The sequence below is a fragment of the Wyeomyia smithii genome, chromosome 1, assembly GCF_029784165.1.
Source record: "Wyeomyia smithii strain HCP4-BCI-WySm-NY-G18 chromosome 1, ASM2978416v1, whole genome shotgun sequence".
Taxonomy (NCBI): domain Eukaryota; kingdom Metazoa; phylum Arthropoda; class Insecta; order Diptera; family Culicidae; genus Wyeomyia; species Wyeomyia smithii.
Window position 1 is genome coordinate 15,396,792 of NC_073694.1, and position 26,434 is coordinate 15,423,225.

Here is a 26,434-nt window from a genome sequence, read left to right on the forward strand (position 1 = left end):
ATACAAAAACGGCGTTTATGAATGCCTTTTACATGATAGGTTAAAATTCAGATGACTTTAAAAGATTTTTTTTTTTTTTATTTTATTTATTTTTTTTTTAAGGGAGGATTTGTTAGTAGCTTAAGTATTTATGATAAATATTTAGTAAATAATGAGTATGTGTGTCCAATCACAAATGGTGACTTCTCAACACTGTTAGAAATTTGTAATTTTAATTGTTAGGATTTGTTTGCTTTCGCAATTAGGACTTATCATTCGTAGGGATTTAAACCTACTTGTCAGAAAAGGGGAAGTAAACTTACAACTAACTTAATTGCTAACTTATTGGCTATAAAGAGAGCTTATCGTAGCAATTCAGGATTGCAACGATTTTTGTCGAAAATTGTTAATAATTTTATTTGACATAGCTTCTAATGGTTCAACACCAGTAAGTCTATGTAATTCGAGTGTACCAAACCAAGGAGGACGCTTCAAAATCATTTTCAGAATTTTATTCTGAATCCTTTGGAGCGTTTTCTTCCTTGTTGAACAGCAACGTGACCAGATCGGTACAGCATAAAGCATTGCTGGTCTAAAAATTTGTTTGTAAATCAAAAGTTTGTTCTTTAAACAAAGTTTAGAATTCCTGTTAATGAGAGGATATAAACATCTCGTATATTTGATGCACTTGGCTTGTATACTCTCAATGTGCTCTTTGAAAATAAGTTTTTTATCATAAATTAGTCCCAAGTACTTAACCTTGTCGGACCAACTTAAAATAACCCCATTCATCTTGACAACGTGATTATTGTTTGGCTTGAGGAAAGAAGCCCTAGGCTTATGCGGAAAAATTATCATTTGAGTTTTAGAAGCATTGGGAGAGATTTTCCACTTTTGCAAGTAGGAAGAAAAAATATCTAAACTTTTCTGCAATCGACTGCATATGACACGAAGACTTTTTCCTTTTACCGAAATGCTTGTGTCATCGCAGAACAATGACTTTGTGCATCCTGGAGGCAAATCAGGAAGATCTGAAGTGAACATGTTGTACAGGACTGGACCCAAGACTGAACCTTGAGGTACACCTGCTCTGACAGGAAATCTATTAGATTTTGAATTCTGATAGACAACCTGCAGAGTTCGATCAGTAAGATAATTTTTTAAAATTTTGATTAGAAAATTGGAAAATTAAAAGTTTGCAATTTCGCAATCAAACCTTTATGCCAAACACTGTCGAATGCTTTTTCTATGTCTAAAAGAGCAGCTCCAGTGGAATAACCTTCAGATTTGTTAGCTCGTATCATATTAGTAACTCTGAGCAATTGATGAGTTGTGGAATGCCCATGGCGAAATCCAAACTGTTCATTTGCAAAAATTGAATTTTCGTTGATGTGTGACATCATTCTGTTAAGAATAATTCTCTCAAACAGTTTACTTATTGAAGAAATTGAAAATTTTCACTAAAAATTCCATTGTGCTCTCAGGGAGATGTTTGATTAGTATATTAAAGATTCCATCGTCACCAGGTGCTTTCATATTTTTGAAATTTTTAATAATTGATTTAATCTCATTCAAGTTAGTTTCAATTATTTCTGCAGGTAAAAGATTCTGGGAAGAAATTAAATCAAATTGACGTGTGACTTCATTTTCAATTGGACTCACAAAATTCAAATTTGAGTTATGAACACTCTCAAACTGCTGAGCAAGTCTTTGAGCCTTTTGTTCATTGGATACAAGAAAACGTTCACCATCTTTTAAAACTGGAATAGGCTTTGAAGGTTTCTTAAGAATCTTCGACAGCTTCCAAAATGGTTTTGAATATGGTTTCAATTTTTCAACTTTAGTCTCAAAATTTTGATTTTTCAGAAGAGTAAATCTATGTTTAATCTATTTCTGTAAATCTTTATAAATAGTTTTAAAAACAGGGTCACGAGAACGTTGATATTGACGTCTGCGGACATTTTTCAAACGAATTAGAAGTTGAAGATTTTCGTCAATTATTGATGAATCAAATTTCACTTGAGTCTTTGGAACAGAATAATTCCTGGCATCAACAATTGCACATTTTAATGCTTCCAAAGCGGAATCAATATTCACTTCGTTTTGCAAATCAAGCTCATTATTGAAATTTCTCTCAATATGAGTTTTGTATCTTTCCCAATAAGCCTTGTTATAATTAAAAACAGAGCTTAACAGGGTTTAAAACTGATTCATGTGATAAAGAAAAAGTTATTGGAAGATGGTCAGAATCAAAGTCAGCATGTGTGATCAAATCACTACATACATGACTTTGATCTGTTAGCACCAAATCAATTGTTGAAGGGTTTCTTACAGAAGAAAAGCATGTAGGACTACTCGGAGACAAAATAGAATAGTATCCTGAAGAACAATCATTGAATAAAATTTTGCCATTGGAATTACTTTGAGAATTATTCCATGAACGATGTTTAGCGTTAAAATCGCCGATTATGAAAAATTTCGAACGATTTCTGGTGAGTTTTTGTAAATCACCTTTAAAATAATTTTTGTGCTCGCGTGTGCATTGAAATGGTAAATATGCTGCGGCAATAAATAAAATCCCAAGTTCAGTTTGAACTTCAATTCCCAAAGTTTCAATAACTTTCGTCTCAAGATGGGGAAGAGCACGATGTTTGATTCGGCGATGAATAACAATTGCAACTCCACCGCCGGAACCCTGAATCCTATCATATCTATGAACCACGTAATTGGGATCATATTTTAATTTTATGTTAGGTTTCAAAAATGTTTCAGTAATAATTGCAATATGCACATTATTTACTGTTAAAAAATTAAAAAGCTCATTCTCATTGGCCTTCAATGAGCGAGCATTCCAATTTAATATTTTAATTGTTTTATTTCAAATCATTGCTAAATTTTAAATTAGAAACAATTTTAATAGTAAAATTTGTGCCTATTGCCTGTTGCAAAAAAGAAAGTTTACCTGCCGTAATAGGCCCCAGGCAGTTGACATTAGAAAAAATATTTTCGGCAGCAATATTAGCTGGAGTAATAGGTGTACAATTATTTTCTAGCTTGTTTTGCTTACCCATATTAACGGTCATTTTCGAACTACCAACACTAGGCGGTATAATGTTCGAACTACCTGTAACCTGTGCATAAGTTAAACGGGTATGCAAAGGAGTAGGTAAACTATGCGTCACTGGTACGCTTGGAGAATTTTGTTTTGAAGTTGGTTTTAATTGAGAAATTGAATTTTGTTTACCTTGCCTTGCCTTAACAATTGCTAAACGGACTGGGCATTGGTAAAAATTTGACATATGGTTGCCGTTACAATTCAATTTTTACTCTCTTTCACAGGACATGTGTCCTTTTTGTGAGAAGAGTCTCCACAATTAAGACATTTTTGGTCCATGTTACAGAATTTGGAACCATGGCCATAACGTTGGCAAGTACGTCATTGGGTGATATGCTTTTCACCTCCGCCATACTTCCTATAAATTTCCCACTTTACACGCACATTATACAAAGCATGTGCTTTTTCAAAAAAATTTAAGTTGTTAACCTCATTGCGGTTAAAATGAATTAAATAATTAACAAGGGAAATTCCAGTTCTCTGACTGTTTTCGCCTCGTGATTTTTGTTTCATTAGAATTACTTGGGTAGGGGCTATGCCAAGTAATTCTGTTAAAGTAAGTTTGATCTCATCAACGGTTTGATCGTTGGTGAGACCTTTCAAGACAACCTTGAACGGCTTGGCGTTCTTGGTGTCATATGTAAAAAATTTGTACATCTTGTCAGTTAAATACTGAACAAGACGATCACGACCCTTTACTGAGTCGGCTAATAAGCGACATTCACCTCTACGGCCAATTTGATAGGTATTTTTAACGTCAGAAACAAACGTTGAAAGTTCCTTTTTGAGAATATTGAATTCGGAAGAAATAGTTACCACAATAGGTGGAACTTTCTCCTTTTTTGAAGTTTTTATATTTTGTATAGTTTCATTATTGGTAACTTCCATTTCACCAGCTTCTTGCTCAGGCAAAATATCAAAAGGATTGTCACTACAGCAGACACTCGAAGTGTCAGAAAGAGATGCCTCTCTTTTCCTCCCCGCAGCGATGCGAGGTTTCTTTTTCCGTTCAGCCATTTCAGGTGATACGAAAAAAGTTAAAACAAATGTTAAATTCAAAAGTAGGTAGTCTTGAGAAAGACTGATGGGAAATAACTTTCAGGTAGTCTTTAAAAGACACACTGACAAAACACAAACTTTGAAGGTATAGGCAGTCAAAGACCAGTCCACAAGCAACCGAAAAAACGTCTGATCTCTAGGACAGTTCAAGACGCACTGACTTTATAAGAAATGCTCACGCGTTTTCCACCACTGCATATGCCGATGGGTTCCCAATCAGTTTCCCAGGTTTCGTCAATAAGGATCAGTTTCTACCCGAAACAACTCGGGAGTTACTTTTATGGCCGTCTTAATAGCCAGGTTCGGGATTCCATCGAGCCCCAGTGCCTTGCCTACCTGTAGGGAGTTGGCGATTACGATAAATTCCTTATTCAGCCTCGGCGTGACTGCTGTCGCTCACGAAACGGATGTTTCTGGACTTCCCGAATACTTGTTTCACACAACTGGAAGCGAGATGCCAAGTGGTCGTGGTTTATACGAATTTGAAAACCGCATTCAACAGAATCGATCATCGTACCCTATTGCGTAAAATAAAGCTGCTTGGTGCCTCTTAACCCTCTAGTGCCCGAGTTAATTTTCAGACGGACTTCGAAAAAATCACTATGAATCTTTAAAAACCTTTTCTAAGCATTGATTGAAGCTTTTTAGAGCTCTCACTGAAGACCGCCTAGAGGCGGCACTGGGCACTAGAGGGTTAAGAGGTTAGTTGCATGGCTTAGTTTATATCTGTGTGATCGACCACTTGGTGTGAAATCGGGAGCGGGTATTCAACTTGTTCGGTGTACCTCAAGAAGGTAAATTGGGACCGTTGCTTTTTACAATATTTTTGAATGATGTCGATATTTTACTTGGTGATGGTTGTGAACTCATATACGCGAAAGTCCTAAAACTACATTCCGTCTTGAAGTGCATAGAATATTATCATCGTTTGCAGCAGTTGCTGGATATGTTTGTAGAATGGTGCCATCGTAATAAATCGTAACTCGCAGCCAATAATGTTCAATCACCTAATCGATGGAGTCGTGCTCAAGGCAAACCGTCAGTTGGGGTTTATAACAACCAAAATAGCCAAAGATTCCAATGACCCGTGTGACCCGCTTGAAAGTTTTATATTACTCGCTAGTGCGACCCATCTTAAAGAATGCTTCACTAGTTCGACTTCCTCAATAACTGACCTGGAGTCTACAAAGTTCAGTTCAAAAACGATTGGTCTGAATTGCTTCAAGAAACTCGCTGCGGCGTGACCCACCGAACTTGCTTCTGAACAATGAAGTTGGATGCCCCAGATTTCTGCCATTTCTTAGTATTCGTGTCCTATCGTGTGCTCTTCGAACTTTTACTCTTTTCCAAACATGTTTTCATCGCACTGTGTTTAATTTTAATGAGCCTATATGATCGATGATACGTTCCTTTACTTATGATGAAGATTTCTTTGAATTTTGGCGAACGTTCCAGTTGTTTCTCAAGTAGAGTAGCGAAATCCGTTTATTTTACAATATGACGCTGATGATACTGATGAATTTATATTTGTGTTAGATGGATAAAATAACTAATAAATTATTTACTAGTCAGTCCCCCTCTCGAGTTCTCTTTTTATTGCCTCCTCAAATACCTCGGCATTGAAACGGGATGTCTTCCACCCACGGATGGTTGAAGTATTGGCTCTACCCGTTGCTTGCCGCCTCCCGTTGAACTGATGATCGCTTTTGGTTTAACCACCCTCTTCCCTCCAGCTCGATATCAGTCCTGGACAAGAGAGCGTCACGTCAATGACCGACTTCGCATCATTTCTGCTGAATGTAGTTATGGTCCCAATATTGGCCAGATCTAGGTTAAGCTTCGCCAAGGCTTCCAACGAGATCTGACCGCTCTGGTTCGTACAGCGACTTCCCCACTCAAGTGTTGCAGTCATCTGCCAAGCTGACCCGTCAGATTCATGGCTACAAGGTCGATCACTTGAACGAACCTTTCGATAGACCAACGTGGCTCCGTTCACCTCGACAATCGCGTATCCATTGTTTGATGTTGAAACATAGTTTGAGAGAACCTGCTCGTTGTCCATACTGGACTTATTCTAAACCCACTCACCGTTTTCGGGAGGGATACGGTAGGGGTTCGATACGGTGGTGTTGTCCGAAAACGGATCAAAGGCTGGTTGGTATGGCAGCTGCTGCGCCTCGTAGCAGTGGTTCAGGTTCAGTTTTGTTACAGTTACGCCCGTGATTTGGTAGCCAGTTTATCGGTTGGGCACCTTTAAATAGCTTGGCGTCCCGTTTCCCGGAACATGCCAAGAACTTGAGAGGCTTCCCACTACCTAAACGCCTCAACAATTGGCTCCTGTCGGCCCCCTCATAGGTCCAGGACTTATGCCCTATTTGAAGCACCTGAAGCAAACATGCGGTTGCTGGAGAATGCTAAGGGGCCAACTTCAAATTTGGCTGTCTTCAGGTTCAGATTCGCACTTGCCGATGCTAGTCGGATAGTTGCCACCTGGGTCCCCATTGGACCCTTTCGGAAGCGGATCGACTCAGTGGTCACATGCATCTCGCACTTATTCTTGAAGGCTTGTGCAAGGTCGTCCCCCCGGTGATTTCGTCCAGGGTTTCAAGCTGAAGAGTCACTTTTAAGGCGAGTACCCGAACCTAGTGCTGTTTTCTAGAACTTGCTCGGCTACCATCTGGAAAGTAGCGCCATTATTTGTCGTGTCTCTACGCAGCTCAAGAATCATCTCCCAGTGCGAGATCAACGGATGCTCCGCACATCCAATCCTAAATCCTGGAGCTGAGTTTCGCTCCTCATTTTCTTCAAGACTTCAAAGTACTTAGACCCGTCCGTCTTGAGTATGAGGACGTCCCCCCTGCTCTTCGTCTTCTTAGCCTTTGGTGGTTGTTTAGTAGCCACTCCGCCATCGGGTCTCCTTGGTGCCCTTTTCCTACTACGGTTACCCGCAGTCGCCGCTCCGGTCGACTCTTTTGACCTTGAGCAAGGTTGGTGTGCTATCCTGGAAATATAGCACAGCCGCGTCTAGCAGATTGCTGCGAAAGAGGCGTCATCTTTTTACAACTGCTTGAATGCAGTTGTTCTCCTCCTGGTCCTAGCCTGCTTCTCAGCCCCTGTGGGTTATCGCTTACCACCCCAGCTTTCACGGGGTCGATTTACCTGGCGGGCGGCGTAGCACTGGGGTACTTTCCCAAAAAGGGGTTAGATTGGGTGGAAATTTAATCTAAACAAATAAATAAATAACGAATTAAACAAAACAAATAAAAACAAGAAAGCCTAACTCTAACCTTCCGTCCTCCTCGCAGCAATGGCGGGTTTTTGTGGCGCGATTCCGGGGAAGCACCGCTTTCTCCTGGGTGGCGGTCGTTTGCTCCGGTTTAATGAGCTCGCTGGAGTACACGCACAATTTCACACTCACCGGAGCTGGGTAATTCTTCCAGCACAACTCAGGGAACGGCGGAAGCTAACTCGGCACTTAGCTTAGCTTAGCGAAATTCTTCCCGGCGGCGGTCAAAACGCGACTTTCTTTTACGGCGGTTCAGAGCGATCTCCTCTGGTGCCGCATAGAAAACACCCAGCATGACGTTTCTTTTTCCATCACTTCGAACCAACACAACCGCGCTTGGCTTCTACGCCGTTAATACACCTCTCTTTTTCGCCGCGGGAGGAGAGACGGGACCTAATTTTATTTCACTCGCGATACAATTAACACCGAAAATTAAAACCCTAAATACTAGAACACCTATCACAAACTTCTAAATAAAATCTAACGAGTAAACTACGATTTAAAATTAACATACAGTGGCGAGTATGTTGCTTGCCACAACAACAAAAAATCAAAACAAAACTCCTACACACTGACAAGCAACATATCTTTACACGCTCGGCGTTTATCACACAAATTTGGGTTAATTGCAACCTCGAGGGTTGCACCCCCTCCGCTAGAGCTACGCGTTTCGCGTGCTCTGTTTTGGCCTCATCTATTGTGTCCCGAAGCAGGAGGAGGCTCTGGTTCAGGTCACCGGCGATTTGAGTTGTTTGGACGCCGTGGCTACTCTCGGCCTCATATTCATCGGCTTTTGGACGGCCTTGACTAGTGTTTGCCTACCCGTCGTGGTGGCATGCAGCTCTGCCTTAACAAGGCTTGAAAATTCTCAAAGTACAATCATCAAAATACAGTTTTCTGCATTTGGATACGTAACTATCTGTCCAATCATTACCTGTTTCATTTTTAGATTTTCATTTTACACCTTTGTAGCGGAGTCCTGAAGTCTTCTACGTCAAAAGTCGATCAGCACGCAGGATTTCATCCATGGCTACTACTACCAAATCAGCTCTTACCTAGAGTTTGGTAGAGTGTGTCTTTGCTTATGAGCACCAAATACCCTGACTTAATCCGACAGCAGACAAATTACAACTTCAGGATATTTCTAGGGTATAATCGCTACCCCCTTACCCACAGCACTAATAATTGGATTTGTATTAGATTTGGATTGGATTTGATTTAAAAAATGTTCGGATAGGATTTAGATTAAATTTTGTTAGAATTGGATGTCAGTCAATTGATTTGAATTGCCCTCGGATATAACATTGGATTGGATTTGATTTGGTTTGGATTTCGATTGAATTTGGATTGGATTGGGATTCAATGTAGATTGATTTTTTAACGTTTTTTTTTTCCTGTATGGACTTCCTCACTGCGACCAGAATCGTAGATCTATTGTGAGATATGCCCGGGTGTCTGCTGTATCCCGCACTTCTGTTAATAGCAATACCGCTATTGAGAAGTGGCATGCTTATTATTATTTTTGATCAGTGCTTGTGTGTAATGTACTTCCCCTCGTTTTTACACGCCTACTATTCTTCTATACCGAGCCTTCTTCCTCCTGCCAAATATCGCCAATTATATTTCCCTGGAGAAGTTTCGTCGTGCGTCCTTCTGGCCAGTTTTATTGATAAGAGGGACTTATTTTTTGTTAAGAGGAAGTCACGCAAAGGTATTATAGAATTCAGCGTAAAGGAAGGGTAAGTGGTGGGGAGCCTGAGAATAAACTCATACTTAAAGTCCTTTTTGACATCGAATGGCCTGATTCTACTAAGATTCGAACCCTCGACCATCCGCTTGACAAAGCGGACTCTGTAAACTTGCGGCTACGTAGCTCCCCTTTTAACGTTAAATAACATCTTAATTTAGTAGGGTGGCATTCCAAAAAACGACAGAATGAAGGATTTCAAACGCTTACTACTTCGTTACCACTGAACAGATTTAAGTCGTTGATATCTCGTTGGACAGTAAACAACTTACTCTAGTTTGTGAAATCATTTTTACTAACATTTATTCTTAGCAAAATGATTAAAATTCATGGCAAACTTGATTTTAATTCAGCCTATCGCGTACCCGCAACGTTGCAATCCAAGCCCTTCTCGAGCACAGCCAACACTGAAGCATACAAACGATTTGTAGTTTCTGTTGTTGCTTTGTTCGCTCGTGTGCTCACTGGAAGTATGACTGTCATTAGTCACATATAAAAGTTAGCATGCAGCAATTTAGTCTTCATTAATCATCGGCAAAACAGACGGTTCTTTCTGGAGCAGAAGAAAGCGAATGGTGGCAAATATAAGTCGCTAATAAAAGAATCGAATTGAATTTCTCATTCGTTCATCGACCGGTAAAGCGGAAGGTTCTTTCTGGAACAGCAGAATGCGGGTGGTGACAAATATTAGGCCTTGGCCAGGGTTGACGTGAACAAGCAAGCGAGCCAATTCGCCCTGCCGTGCGTCAAAATACAGCTGAAAGTAGAGCTGTACATTGAAGCACGGCAGGGCGAATTGGCTCGCTCGCTCGCGCGCGTCCGCCCCGGCCAAGGCCTTAGTCACTTATAAAAGCGCACGCTATCGAATTGAATTTCTCATTCGTTTATCGACCAACGAAAGGTCCTTTCTGAAGAGCACGCCATCGAATTGAATTTCTCATTCGTTCATCGACCGGCAAAGCGGATGATTCTTTCTGGGTGGTGGCAAATATTAGTCACTTACAAATAAAAGCGCATGCCATCGAATCAATGAATTGCTTTTTGACGTCCTATATTTCGCGGTACAGTTAATTTGAAATGTCTTGTGATCTGTAGTGGAAGTTTTGTTTTTGAGGAAATACTGTGATAAAACGATTAAATTCTCGTGAATTTCTAAATCCGAGTAATAAAATACGTAAACTCTGAAATGTGCGTGAAAAACGAAATAAAATTTGAAAATCGCGAAAAAACCCTAACGTGTAAAATGTGATGTGAACTGAATAATTATGAAAAATACTAAAGAGTAGAATCACGATGTAAATCAGGAAAAAATCGTGGATATTCGGGACATTGAATTTGGAAAATCAACTTTGAACCCACACGAAAGAACTATCATCTTCTGAAGAAGGGCGTGAACAAAAACGCTTACAAAAACGCATAAAAATGACTTAAGTGTGTAGCTTTATTGCACACCACCAATTCCGCCCCAGAATAATTATTCCGATTGATGTCCCGCAATAAAGTTTTGATCATCCTTCTGCTTTTTTATTGGATTTGCATTGGATTCGGAATTTGATTTGAGGTAGGATAAAGATTGGAAATAGGAGTCGCATTCAAAATTGGATTTAGAAGGGACCCAAGTGGGGTAAAAGGGTTTTGGATTTCATTGAGTTGAGGTTTGATATAAGTTTTAAGAATGAGTATTGAATGGATTTTGGGATTTGGCTTGGAGATAGAGCCAAATTTGGGAGCTGAAATTGGAATTAAATGATTAGGTTTGTTACAGGATTTTGGATTATAAAATATGACTGTATTTTGTTTATCAGATCTAGGCTTCAGTTTACACAAATCTAGAACTCGAGATTAGGCTTTGTACTGAATTGAATCTCGTATCCGACTAGCGATTCATATAAAACTAGGTTTGTGATTGGCATTTAGTTTAGAATCCTAGTCATATGAAAAACAGCTTTAAAATTGGAATTTTATTCAAGAAATTGGATAAGAATTGGTATAGATTTGGATTACCTACTAATGGATAAGAAACCACAATTGAATTTGAATGGAATCAAAATCATTTCACATTGAAAATATGACGTAAATCAATGAAAATTTGAACGCTGCAGACAGAACCTCTATTGTATTAATTATCAGCACATAGACGAAATCTTCTTTCCCAAAGTTGCTTACCAATATAGCGAACGTAAAGACAATTGAACAAAAGGCCTTTGTTCTCACAAAAAAGGTTCACTCTTCAGCGCACACGGAGGCTTAACCATCGAAGAATGTGCCTTAAATTGACACGCTCTTGAATACCCGAAGCAAAACAGAAAACTGAAACGAGAACCACTATTGGCACAATAAACTGAAGGAACGCCTGTCACCCGCTTGAAAGTACTTGAAAAGCAAGGGAAAACACATCACATCTGGTGCACCGGCAGGCAGTCAATCAGACAGGCAGTCAGGCAGCAAACCCCCAAACCAGCACCAGCACGGATGGGTTTTCCCAATCAAATATTCAATATTTTTTTATTCAATATTCGCTGGAAATGAATTCCAGCTGTCTAGATGGGTTTATACGTCTTGCTTTCGTCGCGCAATTTTGGTTTGAGGTTATGTTTCAGAACAACTCCTCGTCAAAATGTTACTAAGTAAATCGGTTTTGAACTTTCACTTACCGTGCAGTCATTATCACCCAAGTAGCAGCAATCACCGGACACGGATGTGGCCACCCATAAATGATCTCCGGAGACAGCATTTTCGCTCCAATCCGGTGTACACCGGATCTGCCGTCCGTGCGGGTCCGCACTGGATTTCCTGAAACGATAAACCAAACGGAGAAAGGGTGAAAACTGAGCATATGACAACACTTCCTGGGGCTCGAGGGCACGGGTTAATTTTCATTTTGAGGAAATTTATCACTTCATAGTTCAGTGCGATTGCCGCGAGAGCAATTTTGGATGGCTATGTGAGTGACGGCGGTGGCGGCGTTGGTAAGAAAGTCATACGAGAAAGTTCGCAAGAATTAACCTTGTAGTGTCAGACGTTTATTGGATGTCGATGACTTGAAACTAGCATTCAGCAACCAAGCCACTATTTAATTAAACTTTACCAGAGCTGATGAAGTGGTAATTTATTCATTAAATACCTGAGTTTAAACGGAAGCAGGGACCGATCCCGGTAGCGGATAGCTTTTCTCCGGTTGGCCCAACCTCGTCCGAAGCGCTTAACCGGACCGGCAGCAACGGTAGGAAACTTCCGAAAGCCAAGCGCTCGTAAAGGAATGGTCGATCCACTGGGAATGGTTGCTACCGGAGGGCACGGGTCTGCGCTACTACTACTGGTGGCAACTGGACAGCTGCAACTTCGCCGGTAAACCCGAGCACTGCAAGCTGGCCGATGGCGAATACTGGCAGCATTGGACAACTGGCGGCGGACCAGGCAACTGCCAACGACACTCACCGAGCAGGACTTTGCAATGACGGCCGATCGACGCCGTTTCTTCGTTTTCTTCTTCTGATTTCCACCGGGAAATAGCGAACCGTAAAAGGGAAAGCACAGGCTGCTGGTTGTGGCACTGATTATCACCATTGTGCGTGTTTGTTTTTCATAATTTTTCTTCTTCTATTTTGCACTCCCTACTTGCGTTCCAAATGAAATCTCTTGCGTCGTTGTGATATTTATAATTGAGGAGTTTTGCTGCCATCCAATCGTCGACTGCAGACTGCAAAGGAGTTTTTTTTACACTAGACTAAACAGCATTACTTTTTTTTTTCTTCACAAATGACAGCATTACTTGAACGGTAGATTAATAAATAGTTCTCCTCCAGAACTAATATTGGGTTTTAAATTGACTCGAGCGCAAAAAAATTATCCCTGAAATTATAGCACAGAAATTCTTCTTCCAAATTTTGATTTTTTTTCAGATAATTTTTTTCTTGAACTGGTTAAATATTTTACGGTATTCGGTTTAAATCCAAAAAAATTGATTAATTGATAAATTCTACATGTGAGAAAATATCAAATATATTGAGACATAACGTACAACTTTGTACGACAATAAATCAAAACCAGCAGGAAAAGCAGGAAAATTTCTTGCAGCACATATTGAACGCTGGACAAATAGATAGCTTTCTTTAAGAGCCTGAGATCGGTTCCGCAGGGAATTTACTTGGAACAATTTTTCTTCATGATAACATAAAAAGACAAATCAGTATTTCACGTTCAGTCAAAGTTTTAAAAAAATATCTTATCATCGATGATGATGATGATGGTCCCGCCACATACCCCTACAAAGGTTTGAGCTGGACGATTTATCTATAGATAATTAATGTAATCACAATTTCAATCAGTTATACAAAAAAAAACGAACTGATTCCATTGCCAGATATAAACTTCTTCAAAAACTGTTTACTAGATTCACATCGGTAAAGACGTGAATTGCTGTAGAGCTACACAAAGCTAGCACAGGGTTTTCATGACCTTCAGTCAGACTAACCACAACTACTTCATGTATATTCTCTAAGCATTTAAATAACAATTTAAGTTTCAGTTGTAAAAGAATCCATTTATATCTGACTTCCGCGCGCGAGGCTCAAACTTATGTAGTCACTTTCTATTATTTTTTTTAAGCTACAACAACATAAAGGAAAAAAAAAACCATCATCACCACCGCGACGAACACAGTAGTTTTGTCATTATATGTTAAAAAAGATCCAATATAAAATATAAATAAAATTCTACAACACAATCATATCCGTTCGTAAAAAACTTCGTCAGTTACAGGCTTCAATTAAACAATCAATGAATAAATTGGTTTCAAAAATAAATATTTCATCCAGAATAAATCCGTTGTTTAAACTTCGTCATATAAACTCTCGTCATTGTTAAAAGCTTTTAAATTTCGTTCTGTACAACAGAAACTTTCACGTGTGAAATACATTGTCTCTTGAACTCCGCAAGTGTTGGTGCACGTTTAACATGTCTTGGCATCGAATTGAAAAAATTTATACCTTTATAAAATAATGAATTCTGTGAAGCTCTGGTTGAAAAGAAAGGTGTTCTTATTTCATCCGCGTTTCTAGTGTTATATCTATGAAAATCTCTTCCTCTTTCAATTCGATCACACAAATATTGAGGTAGCAAACCATTAATTATTTTAAAAATGAACACCATAGACAAATAAACAATTCGTTGCTTCACGGATAACCATTGCAAAGCGTCCAACATAAAAGCAGAGGAAGTTAATCTATCACAATTTAAAATCAAACGCATTATTCTATTCTGCAAACGCTGTAACCTCAATAATTGTGTGTTATTGGCCAAATACAAAAAGGTAGGGCAAAAATCCAAATGGGGCGAGACGATTGACTTGTATAGCTGTATTTTACTACTAATTGTTAATTCGTTTTTCAAACGGCATAATATTCCATACTTCTTGGCAATTTTCTTGATGACATTGTCAATGTGAGCGTTGAACTTTAGGTTGTCATCAATAATCACGCCAAGATATTTAATCTCCCGAACGCGACCAATTGTCTCATCATCTATTATAACAGAGACATCGTCATTTACCACGGTGCGCGAGGAAATCAAAAATTTCGTTTTATCAATATTCAATTTCAATTGCTTATACTTCAGCCATCTGCTTAGAGAACGTAAATCTTCATTCAAGTGTGAAACATCTTCTTCTAAATTTTTAGCTGCAATGAACAACACGGTGTCATCGGCAAAAAGATTTAAGTCACAAAAACGTAAAACTCGTCGCATGTCATTTATATACATAATAAACAAAAGGGGCCCTAATACACTTCCCTGTGGAACTCCAAGATCATTCTCCACGGGATCAGATACAGAATCATTGAAAACAGTCCGTTGAGTTCTGTCAGACAAATAGCTTTCAAACCATCTGAATGCAGTACTCGAAATTCCAAAGCGCTTGATTGTGTTCAACAATAAGGGCCTAGAAATTTTTTCAAAAGCGCGTTTCAGATCCAAAAAAAAACTGCAACTATTGTGTCTCTATTTTTTAAGTTATCTTTCCATTTTGCAAGAACTAAATTCAACGCGGTTTCTACCGAATGGCCTTCCCGGTAGCCAGATTGTTCCGGAATTAATAACGAGTTACTATTTAAATATTCTAACAGCTGACCTTTAACAACAAGTTCCAATATCTTTTCTAACGTGTGTAACATATTGATGGAACGAAACTCTTCGGCTTTAATCGTTCCAGCAACCTTTTGAATCGGAACAACCAACGATTCTTTGTACACTTTAGGCACGTGCCCAGTTAGTAATGATTCATTAATAAGGTTCAGCAGAGTGTGACCAATAACATTGAAGCAATCTTGAATAACCCTAGCATTAACATTGTCTACTCCAGCCGTTTTCCCTAATGAAAAACAAATATTTTTCAGGTCATCCATTGTGATTGGGCGAAAACCATCAAATCTACTATTAACGTTAGTCGACTGTTTTATTTCATCCGGTTCATCGACCAGGTCAATTGATTGATTGATCAATGAAACACTATTGATGAAATAATCATTTACCTTACTAGCAATTATTTGTTCTGTTTGCTCTAATGTGCCATCAAAAGTTATGGACCGCGGTTTACAATTACTAGGTTTTAATAGAGATTTCAAAATTTTCCATAACTCTTTGCTGTTGGTTTGATGCTGAGTAATCTTTCTCTGGATATATTCACAACGCGTCTTTTTTAACGCTTGTGAATATTTATTACGCGCGATTGTGTACTCATTCCAATGACTCTGACTATTCGATCTACAAAACATTTTGTACAATTTATCCCTCTTGCGCTTAAGGCGCAAAAGATCCAAATTGTATCAGCTGTTCGCGTTCTTTAAGGATACAAATTTATGTTCAACTAATTGATTCGTACACGTTTTCAAAATACTAGTAAGAACAGCTGCAGAATCATCTAAATTACCGGACGCGATTGGAAAATCCAAGCTTCTTTCAACAAGATTCGAAACAGCCTGTTTCGAATATTTTCTCCAGCATTTCAATTTTTTAAAATCATTATTCTCACTCAAGTTGTCTAATACAGTGATTACTAATGTCTCATGATCGGTTATTTCCATATCAGAATCCGTTACTGAACAAATGGAATCCAAATTGGAATAAACATGATCAATCAAAGTTCTACTTCGCTGGGAAATACGTGTAAATTCATTATCGCTTTGTTTCAAATTGAAAGATTCTACTAAACGCTTCATATGATTCGAATTTGTATTATCTCGCCAGTTAATATTGAAATCGCCAGTCAATATATTCAGTTTACTATAATCGAGAAATTCATCAAGCCAATTTTCCAATATTTCAAGGAAACGGTGATCACTAGCATTGGGAGAATGATACAAAACACCAAAATTACCCACCTTCATACCACGTACTACTGTTATGCCCAAGAACCAATTGCCATCCTTTGCTTCGTTTCGGCAAAGCTCGAATTGAACTGATTCTCTGACATAAATAGCAACATCGCCAGTTTGTCTAGAATGTGATAAACAAGCAGCCACATTATATATATATATTATTGACGTCCAAATTCATGTTACGCTCTTTATTCGTCTTTAAACAATTAACGCATTTCAAAACAGTAGACGTGCATTCAGATGTTTTGTGTTTTAGGCTACACCTGGAACACGTATCACAATTTTTGCAATCCATGCTCTTGTGCCCAAATTCTCCACATTTGAAGCATCTCAAAACATTTACCGCGGGAAATACTAAGCACCGATCAAATTCTACATTTACTTGCTTAGCCGATAACAAGCTGTTATACGTTTCCAAATCAACCTCTATTACCGCGCTATACTTGTTATACCGAAAGCGTGGATTTTCATACGAGTTTATCACTTTTACATCATTAATTTTGATACCTTCATTTTGACTCTTTAAAAAGTCAATGAAAACATCAGGAGAAAGATTCTCGCTCATGCCCACTATTTTCAATCTCGGCACCGACGTGGGAACAACAGCACTGTAGTTTTCACCCAGATTGCTTTCAATGCCATTTTTCAACTTATCAATATTTTCGCCAACAGCGCGCGCATTCAACAATAATGGAACCATCTTTACCGTTCCTAAAATTACTCACTTTGTGTGTTTTTGGATCTAATTTTGTTTTCAAAAACTTTCGAGTTTCCTCGCAAGCTTGTTTGGACTCTTTCGGTTTGATCACAATGACCGGACGAGTCTTATGTTTAATGGGCTTAAAACCATCATTTATGTTATTATTATCACTAATACTCGTTTTAATACTTTTACGGCGACCCTTCACGACTAGCGCAAAAGTCACGCCATCATCAAAAACATCATCACTATTATCGTCATCAATTCTACGCTTCTTGCCGATTTGGTCCGATTCAGAAGAAACCGTCCCATTCCGCGCGCGGGCATCATTAATTGCAGCTTTATTTTGACGCGTATTTAATTCCAAACCCGAATTGTTCAATTTATCAAATTTCTCACAAAATAATTTTTCAAGAGATTCATTTACATTTAATCTTTACTGTTCCATACCGAAATTCAACGCGCTGTTTATCTGGGCCGATATTTGATCCCGCATTCCAATGACCGAATCAGAGAGAGAAGATAATTTCTTCATCTCTTCTTCAATACGCTTGATGTCCGGTATCAAATGTTGCCCACCACAACACTGGTTTGATAAACATTCGTCACACTTGAAACAAAGATTATCATTTTTTGTAACAATCTTTGCCGTTGCCTTGGTGAGTCCTGTACACTTGTAGTAAACAAACGTGCACAGTTGAAGCCCACACATTTCAACGGCAAATCCGATAGGACAATCGCCGTACCACAGCCAGAGCAAATCATCGCACACAACACACGTTAACACGGGACGCGTTTCAAGCCAGTTTTTAAAAGGCCAAAGCAGAAAATAAACTCCGGAACTTTTTAAATCAATTCTATTGTTGAAAACTGGGAACTTAAGGTTGCTGTGGAAACAAAAGTAAGCGCAAAAACGTCTTGTTTAATTATTCTTGATTTGATTTCTTACCTTATAATTTTGATAGCATTTTTCAGCGAATTTCGAATCAAGTTGAAATTATTTTCTATTTGTATTTTTGTATCAGATAGGGTATCGAACGTCTTCGTCAGTAGTTTTCTTCAGCCCCCTTTTGCATAAGATTGCTGCAGAAAAACTGCCGAAGAAAACCACTGACGAAGACGTTCGATACCCTACATTCTTGAATCTTGACATATTTCCATCTGCCTGTCTTCTCAGGGGTTTGGTACCCTCAGAGGCAGTATAATATGTTATGTTCAGGCTTATTTTGGAATAATTTTTGACGTAGAACTTCGTCTTTCAGGAAGTTGCGCGCTACATAGGGGTATAAAAATAAATCTGAGAACGGAAAATGGGACAAAATTTGTCCCCTTTTAAATGCGTATACTGCCGTTCCAATCATAGTAGTCCCATGTTCTACACAAACCTTATGCACACTGGGACAACTATGCTTGGAACGGCAGTATAAGCCGGTTAGTTTTCAACGGGTTCCCTTCGTTTTTGAAGCAATTGATTGAAAAATTTTCCACGCATTCGGCAATTGTTGAAAATTCTTCTTTGAATATGCGAGTTATTGTACTATTGAAAATTGTCAAGCCTTGTTGAAACGCAGACTTCAACCGTTGAATAGTCCCTCGTTGCTCCCTTTCCCTAATACGGTCGACAGAATATTATACCTAGTTATCTAACGGATGATGCGACCGTCGGACACTATTCAGCATTAGCGGGTAGCAGCGACATCAGCAGTGGATAGCGGTACCGGCTGACTATTCGAGACTGCTTTCGACTCAAACTAATCATTTATTAGTGATTGGTGGGACGGACGGTTTTGGCAATAGCACATGCATTCTGTATCCTAGCTATTAGGACACTGTCTGTCGTTCAATTATCAGTTTGAAAACAATTTTCCACTGCATTGTCAGCGTGCTGCCAGCGTAGCACAGAAGTGATCGCCATCTTATCCAGCTAAAAGTTGAATACCGAACTGTACTTTTTGAAGCAACCCAATACATTATTGAAGGTTAAACATTTTCTCAAAAGGTTTAGCGCTAGGATTAAAAGTGGATGTTATTTTGTTCTACATGCACTCTGACTGTTAAAACATATTTGTACAGCAAAGTGTTTGTTGCATTCTTGTTCTGTTAGTGATGCCGTAGTTTTATGTGCAAGTAAAATACGATAGAACTTCAACGCTTTGTTTGCACAAAACCCCGAAAATCGATGCATACAATAGCAATACATTACTTCTGCCTTTATTTTGAATTCTCACCTCTCTCCTTTTTAAGTATGAGGAAGAAAGTCGAAATATTTTCAGTCATCAGTTTAATTTCGTTCAACAGTCGAACTGCGGCGGGCTACAACGAAAACAAATTAGAATTTGACGCAACAACAGACGTCCACGTTCCTATGGTAATAGGAGACACAGAAACTGTGGCGGATTAAATTGAGAATCTGGCATATTAAATAAAATTCCTAACGAACTTTTGCTCTACACCTCAAGTGACATTGAAACGTTAAAGCAAAAAACATCAAACTGTTCGTATCAGGACAACCAAACGAATGAATAGAACGTTGTTGAGTAGTTCTACGTTAACCTTGCGATCGTGGTTTTGCAGGAACCTGTTTAATTCTTTTGATTTGATCTTTCTAATGATTCTAACCATTTAATGTTTTTTTTTTACTGTTTCAAAATATGGAAAGGTTTAGAGAAAATATTTAGTTGAAATGAAATCGAAAATGTCTCGAAAGAGCCGAAATTATGCTATGATCACAAAATATGTTCATAAGGCTTGAAAATGTTTTAATTTAAACACGAAATAACCGAAAATGCTTCTAAAGGCCTCTTCAGCCCTTCGTTTTCTCGTCTTTCTATCTCTCTATTAACATTCTTTCTCTCTCTCCGACTTTTTGAGTCGTTAGAAGTGTTAATTTTAAAGTTAATATCTGACCATTTTCAATTCAGTCTTTGAAGTATTTTTGACTTAATTTATTTTCTTCTTCTTTCTTTTTTTCTCTCACCCCTAACTAACACGCAGAGAATACTGAGTAAGAATCCCAAGGATACCGATTAACACAGTGACGGAATCGCGAAAGGAATCGCAAACACGATCCGGAGGATTCCCACTCACGATTTTTATTCAAGAATCCTAGAGCCACAGGGCATTCTTGAGGATTTTTTTTTAGGAATCCTTTTCATAGACGCTTACGAATCCAATGTGAGGAATCCTAGAGAATCTATGCCAATCGTATGTGTTCGTCCGGGACTCTTTCTCTCTCTCCATATTTTGTTGTTTTTCTCTCTTATTTTCTTTCGATTTTTTCTTTTTTCCCTCACCCTTTTCTCTCTTTTTTTCATACGCTGTTTGCGTATCTTTTTACCCTCGCTCTATTTTTCTCGTACTTCTTTCCTCTTTTTTCTCTCCTTTTTTTCTCTCTGTTTTTATCCCACTTTTTCTGTCTTTTTTTTCTCTCACTGTTTGTATCTAGCTCTTTTTCTTTAATTTGCTCTCGTTCTTTTTCATTTTTAGTCTCTTTTTTCTCACTCTCTTTCTCTCTCTCGAGAGAAGATAGAACGTTTTTATTGTTTATATTTCTCGTTTTTTTTTGTTTTTTTTTGCTCGTTCTTCTTCTCCCTTTTTCTCTTTGTTTCCATCTTTGTTTCTCTTGCTCTTTTTCAATCATTTTTCTCCCTCGCTCTTTTCATTTTTTTCTCTGTTGCGTTTTTTACCTCTTTATTTTCTCGATCTTTTTTCTCTTTCAGTCTCATTTTTATCTTTGGATCTTTTCCTCTTTTTTTCTCTTGCTATGCTTCCCTCCTTTTTTGTCTGGCTCTTTTTTCTTATTTTCTCTCCTTTTTTTCTCTCAATTCCTATGTCTATTTTTTCTCTCGTTATTTTTCTCTAGCTCTTCTCTCTAGCTCTTCTCTCTCGTTTTTTCCTCTCTTTTTTCTCTCGCTTTCTTGTTTTTTTTTCTTCCGCTTTTTTTGTCTTTTTTTAACTCGTTCCGTAATGCTCGCGCTCTTTTTTCCTTTCTTTACTCATTTCTCTCACAAGCTTTTTTCCTCTTTTGTATCTCTTTTTTCTCGCTTTTTCACTCTTTTGTCTCTTTCTCTCGTTTTTTTTTCCTTTTCTCTAGATACCTATTTTTTCGAGCTTTGTTTTTTTTTATCTCGCGCTCTTTTCCTCTTTAGTCTCTCCCACTCTTTTACAATTCTTTCCCTCTTCTCTTTCTATTTTTTCCTCTTGTTCTGTTTCACTGCTTTTTTCTTGCTCTTTTATTGTTTTTTTTTCTCTCCCCTCTCGCTTTTTCCTCTTTCTCTTCTTTGTCTATTCTTATCACTCATTTGTCCTCCCCCTTTTCTCTTGATTTCTTGTTTTTTTCTCTCGCTCTTTCTTTTTGCCTTTCTCCTAGAAAGGTATAGCAATCACTTGCAAAACCGAAAGTATAAAAGTGCTCCAAAGGGCCGAATGGCATATATCACTCGACTCAGCTCGACGAGCTGAGCATTTTCTGTATGTGTGTGTATGTGTATGTGTGTGTATGTGTGTGTATGTGTGTGTATGTGTATGTGTGTGTGTGTGTGTGTGTTTGTGTGTGTGTGTGTGTGTGTGTATGTGCAGATTTTAATTCTCACTCACTTTTCTCAGAGATGGCTGGACCGATTTTCATGAAATTAATTGCAAATGAAAGGTCTTGTTGTTTCATAAGACCCTATTAAATTTCATTGTAATCGAATTTATAGTTTACGGGTTATGTGTCAGAACGTAAAAATATTGAAACATCATTATTTCAAAAACTACTGAACCGATTTTCACAAAATTGATTTCAAATGAACGGGCCACCCGAAATACCCTCAACTTTTGAATATTATAAAGATTGAACTAGTGGTTCAAAAGTTATGAAAAGAAACGTGTTCTGAAGACTGTTTAATCTCACTCATGTTTCTCAGAGATGGCTGGACCGATTTTCATAAAATCAGTGTCAAATGGAAGGTCTAGTTGCCCCATAAGACCCTCTTGATTTGTTTTGCAATCGGACTATTAGTTTGCCTGTTATGTTTGAAAATGTGAAACCCAGCTATGAAAAGGAACATACTCCGACGACTACTTGGACTCACTTATTTTTCTAAGAGATGGCTAACCTGATTTCAACAAAATTAGTGTCGATTGATAAGTCTAGCTGCCTCATAACACCCTATTGAATTTTACTGTAATCGAACTGTGACTTCGTCTGTAATGTACCGAAATGTGAAAATCACTAAACTGTATTATCGCAGAAACTACACAACCGATATGATCAATATTGTTATCAGATGAACGGGTTAGTAGAAATGGTACCCGACGGGTTCGGGTCGGGTTCTGGTTTTGAAAGTTTTTGAAAGTGTCGGGTACGGGTCGGGTTCGGGTTTTGAGAAAAAAAAATATATTCGGGTACGGGTCGGGTTCGGGTTTGAAAATGTCGCGTTCAGGTCGTGTTTGGGTATGAAAACCCGAAACCCGTTTATAAAATCTATGAAATCTCGGGTTCGGGTCGGGTTCGGGTTTCGCTATTTCGGGTTCGGGTCGGGCTCGGGTTTTGACCGAAAAAAAATCGGGTTCGGGTCGGTACGGGTTTGAAAAACATCAAACCCGACCATCTCTACGGGTTAGTTAAGGGCTAACTGATGAATTTCATTTGATTAAAATCGAACTTAAGCAACCGTTATGTATTAAATTGTTAATAAAACAACGAAAGTCTATTATCTCAAAGATTACATGACTTACTTGAACATAACTAGTGTCATACGAACGAGTCATCTCTCGAACTTACAAATAACAAACTTCATAACAGTTTGATATGTGGCTCAAAAGTTATGGAAAGAAAAGAAATTCAAAGACTATTTAAAACTATACCTGCTTTGATCGATATATGTGGCCACAACATAATTTAAATGTGGTATCGTACTATTTGAACGTTCCAAATTCATTGATTCCTTGCGATGTGTTCAAAGTCTGCAAATGCACGATGTATCGGCTAGGGTTTGCAATATTCCCGGAATTGATTTCCCGGGAAACGGGAATAAAAAATCTCATTTCCCGGGAATTCCCGGGAACCGGGAATGATAAAAATTTCTTAGCAAAAATGATATTTTAATAAAAGTTGAATTATAAAAAGTATCTGAAAATCGTTTACAATTTCATTATCAATTCAAATGAAAAACGAATTACAAAACGAAACTTAATCATGTTTATATCAGAGCCTCTTCGCTAATTTTTATCAAATATATTTACTGTGCCATTACACGATGCGAATTATTTTTAAAAAATAAACTGCATAATCAATCTAGTTTTCATTGGCGTTACAAACCCTTTTGTAATTGGTATCACCATTGATTAGAGAGTAGGATTCCATGTAAGAATTTTGATTGTTCAACTAGAACGTTATTTAGCCTCTCGGTAGTTTTCTTTGAAAGACCGAGACAAACCGGAAGGAAATGATAGAATAATTAATTATCTGTTCAATATGACTCTAAATAAGTTAGTTTCAGAGCATTTGAATGTATACGCAATAAATCTCAAAGATGTTTTTCGTGTAAAAACGCGGCCACGACCCAAATCATGCTGACTGAGTTATTATTGAATTATTTATTTCTGGTCGCATTGATTCACGGGTTTCAAATTTTCTTAATCGATTTAATTGAATTCTTATAAATGGCAAAGAAAGAAATCACTATTCGCTCAGTAGTGAACTAACTTTTAAAGAATGAGATTGGACGAAGCAAATATTGGCCTAATTTTTCGTTTAATGAATAAGACAGCAAATATTTTCGACAAATAACCGAAGCAAATAAATGGATAGTACTCGGCAAGTAAATATTGACCGTCATTTCAAAGAAATATTTACTTCGTATAATGCCCCTTTTAAAGCTGCTATACACTTTAACGACCTTAGTTCCGTGTTTTGATAGTATATAAAATTTTATTGCAAAATTGTATGGGAAATTATATTGAAACTTGCGAAATTTTTTGCAGAGCTCGGGAATCCCGGGATCCCGGGAATCAATATTTCTGTTCCCGGGATCCGGGAATCCCGGGAAAAAGTAATTCCCGGGAAATCGTTCCCGGGATTGCAAACCCTAGTATCGGCCATAGGATATGATCAAAGTCAAATAACAAATCGTTTGAAATGATTGGTTTTATCGAAATGACAACACCCTCGACTTTTGGCTTCTGTACATCGCCTTAATTCTGTATATAAATTCATGGGGGATATTTAGTTTTTTTTTCTTCATCTATAAGATATTTAGTTATTTTGGTTGTTTTCCACAAACTAAAAGTGGTCGTCTTTAAATTCAAAATGGTGTCCAGGGTCATTGATTGGTTTCTATGCATCATCTCGATTACGGAAATATCTATATTGAGTATTATTCGGTCATTTTTGACTGTTCGCCATCTTGGATTTCAAAAATAATTTCTGGCCTCTGAGCGTCATTATGGTTGAATGTTTTTAAAGGTAATAAATATGTCTATGGTGGTTCGACGCCCCTCCCTCTTCTGGAAGGATATGTTCGTGGGCAACAGCCGAAAATGATCGAATAACACCCAATACCGGTAATCGCCATCTTAGAATTCAAAATGGTGTCTGTGGTCGATTTTGACTCCTGTGTATCATTCTAGATCCGGATATTGTTATATTGGGTGGAAATCGGCCATTTTTGGCTGATTTCCAGAAACCGGAAGTTGCAATCCAAAATGTTGCCTGAGGTCGATTATGTAACATATTTGTTACCCCTGAAAACCTTCACATGCTAAATTTGGTTCCCTTTACATGGTTAGTTCTCGAGATGTGCAGAAATTTGTGTTTCATTTGTATGGAACCCCTCCTTCTCAGAAAAGGGAGGAGCGTTCAACTATTATGGACATATTTGTTACCTCTTGAAACATCCACATGCCAAATTCGGTTTTATTCGCTTGATTTGCCCTTCCAGAAGAGGGAGGGGTCTCAAACTATCATAGGAACCATTATCGGCACCAAAAACTCCTACCTACAAATTTTCACGTCGATCGGTTCGGTAGTTTTCGAGCCAATATGGATCAGACAGACAGACAGACCGGACTGCATTTTATATGTAAAGATTGCAACATCAATACTTTAGAACCTTAAGAGTGAATATACATTTATTGGATTGAAGCGTTCATGTAAATCTATTTTTACAACTAAAAGTCTGAATGAGAAAGGCTGGGTCTGACCGCTAGGTGGATTAATTTAGGTTTTTCTCTTTTTTCCTTAGCTCTTCGTTTTTGATTTCTCTCTCTAGCTTTTTTCCCCTTTTGTATTTTTTTTCTCGCTTTTTTTCTCTTTTTCTCTTTTCTTCCTTTATTTCTCGCTCTCAAAAGATTTTATTTTCTAAAGCTGTTTTCTCTTGTTTTTTTTGCTTCGCTCTAGCTTTTTTGCCTATTTTTTCGCTCTTTTGCTCTGTTTATATCTCTCTTTTCTTTTTTACTCTTTTTTGTCTTTCTCTCGTCCTCTATCTAATTTTTCTTTTTGTTCTATTTCTATGCTTATTTCTTGCTTCTTTTTCTTTTTAGTTTTTTTCTTTCCTTTATAGCCTTTTCCTCTCTCGCTTCTTTGTCTATTTCTCTTCTCGCTATTTTTATCTAGCTCTCATCTCTTATTTGTCTCTCTCGCTCTCCCCATCTTTTTTCTCTGTTTTTCCCTCCCTTTTTGCTTTTTTTTTTCTTTGGCATTTTTGCCTATTTTTTACTCGCCTTTTAACCTTTTGTCTACTAGCTTTTTTTCTTGCACTTTTTTCTCTCTCTCTTTTTTCGATTTCTCTTTTTACTCTCTCTCTTTCTCTTCTTTTTCTCTAGTTCTTTTTTGTCATTTCGCTCGCTCTCTCTCTCTCTATCTCTCTCGCTCTTCTCCTCTATAGTTTGTTTGCCTATTTTTTCCTCGTTCTTTTTCTCTCATTTTGATCCCTAGCTCTTTTTTTCTTTCATCCTTTTTTCTCGTTTTTTTTTTATTTCTCTTGCTCTGTTTCTCTCCTTTGTTATTGTTCTTTTTCATTTTTCTGCCCTTTCTCACTTTTTCCACCCTTTTTATTTCTTCTCTAGCTCTTCTCTTTCATTTGTCACTCTCGCTTTTCTCCACTTTTTTTTACTCTTTTCCTCTCATTTTTTGTTTCATTGTTTTCTCTCGATCTTTTCTCTTTTTTCTCACGCTGTTTTGTATATTTTT

The 26,434-nt window shown here is 38.0% G+C and overlaps 1 protein-coding gene across 5 annotated transcripts in view; it reads right to left on the reverse strand.

Annotated features, from left to right (window-relative positions):
• LOC129718983 (eye-specific diacylglycerol kinase) overlaps nucleotides 1-26,434 on the reverse strand; it is a 431,099-nt gene that overhangs the window by 75,678 nt on the left and 328,987 nt on the right. For all 5 annotated transcript variants that reach the window (XM_055670277.1, XM_055670281.1, XM_055670276.1 and 2 more), the window contains one exon: nucleotides 11,841-11,979. In XM_055670277.1, the coding sequence (XP_055526252.1) occupies nucleotides 11,841-11,979 (139 nt within the window). The remainder of the gene's footprint in view (nucleotides 1-11,840; nucleotides 11,980-26,434) is intronic.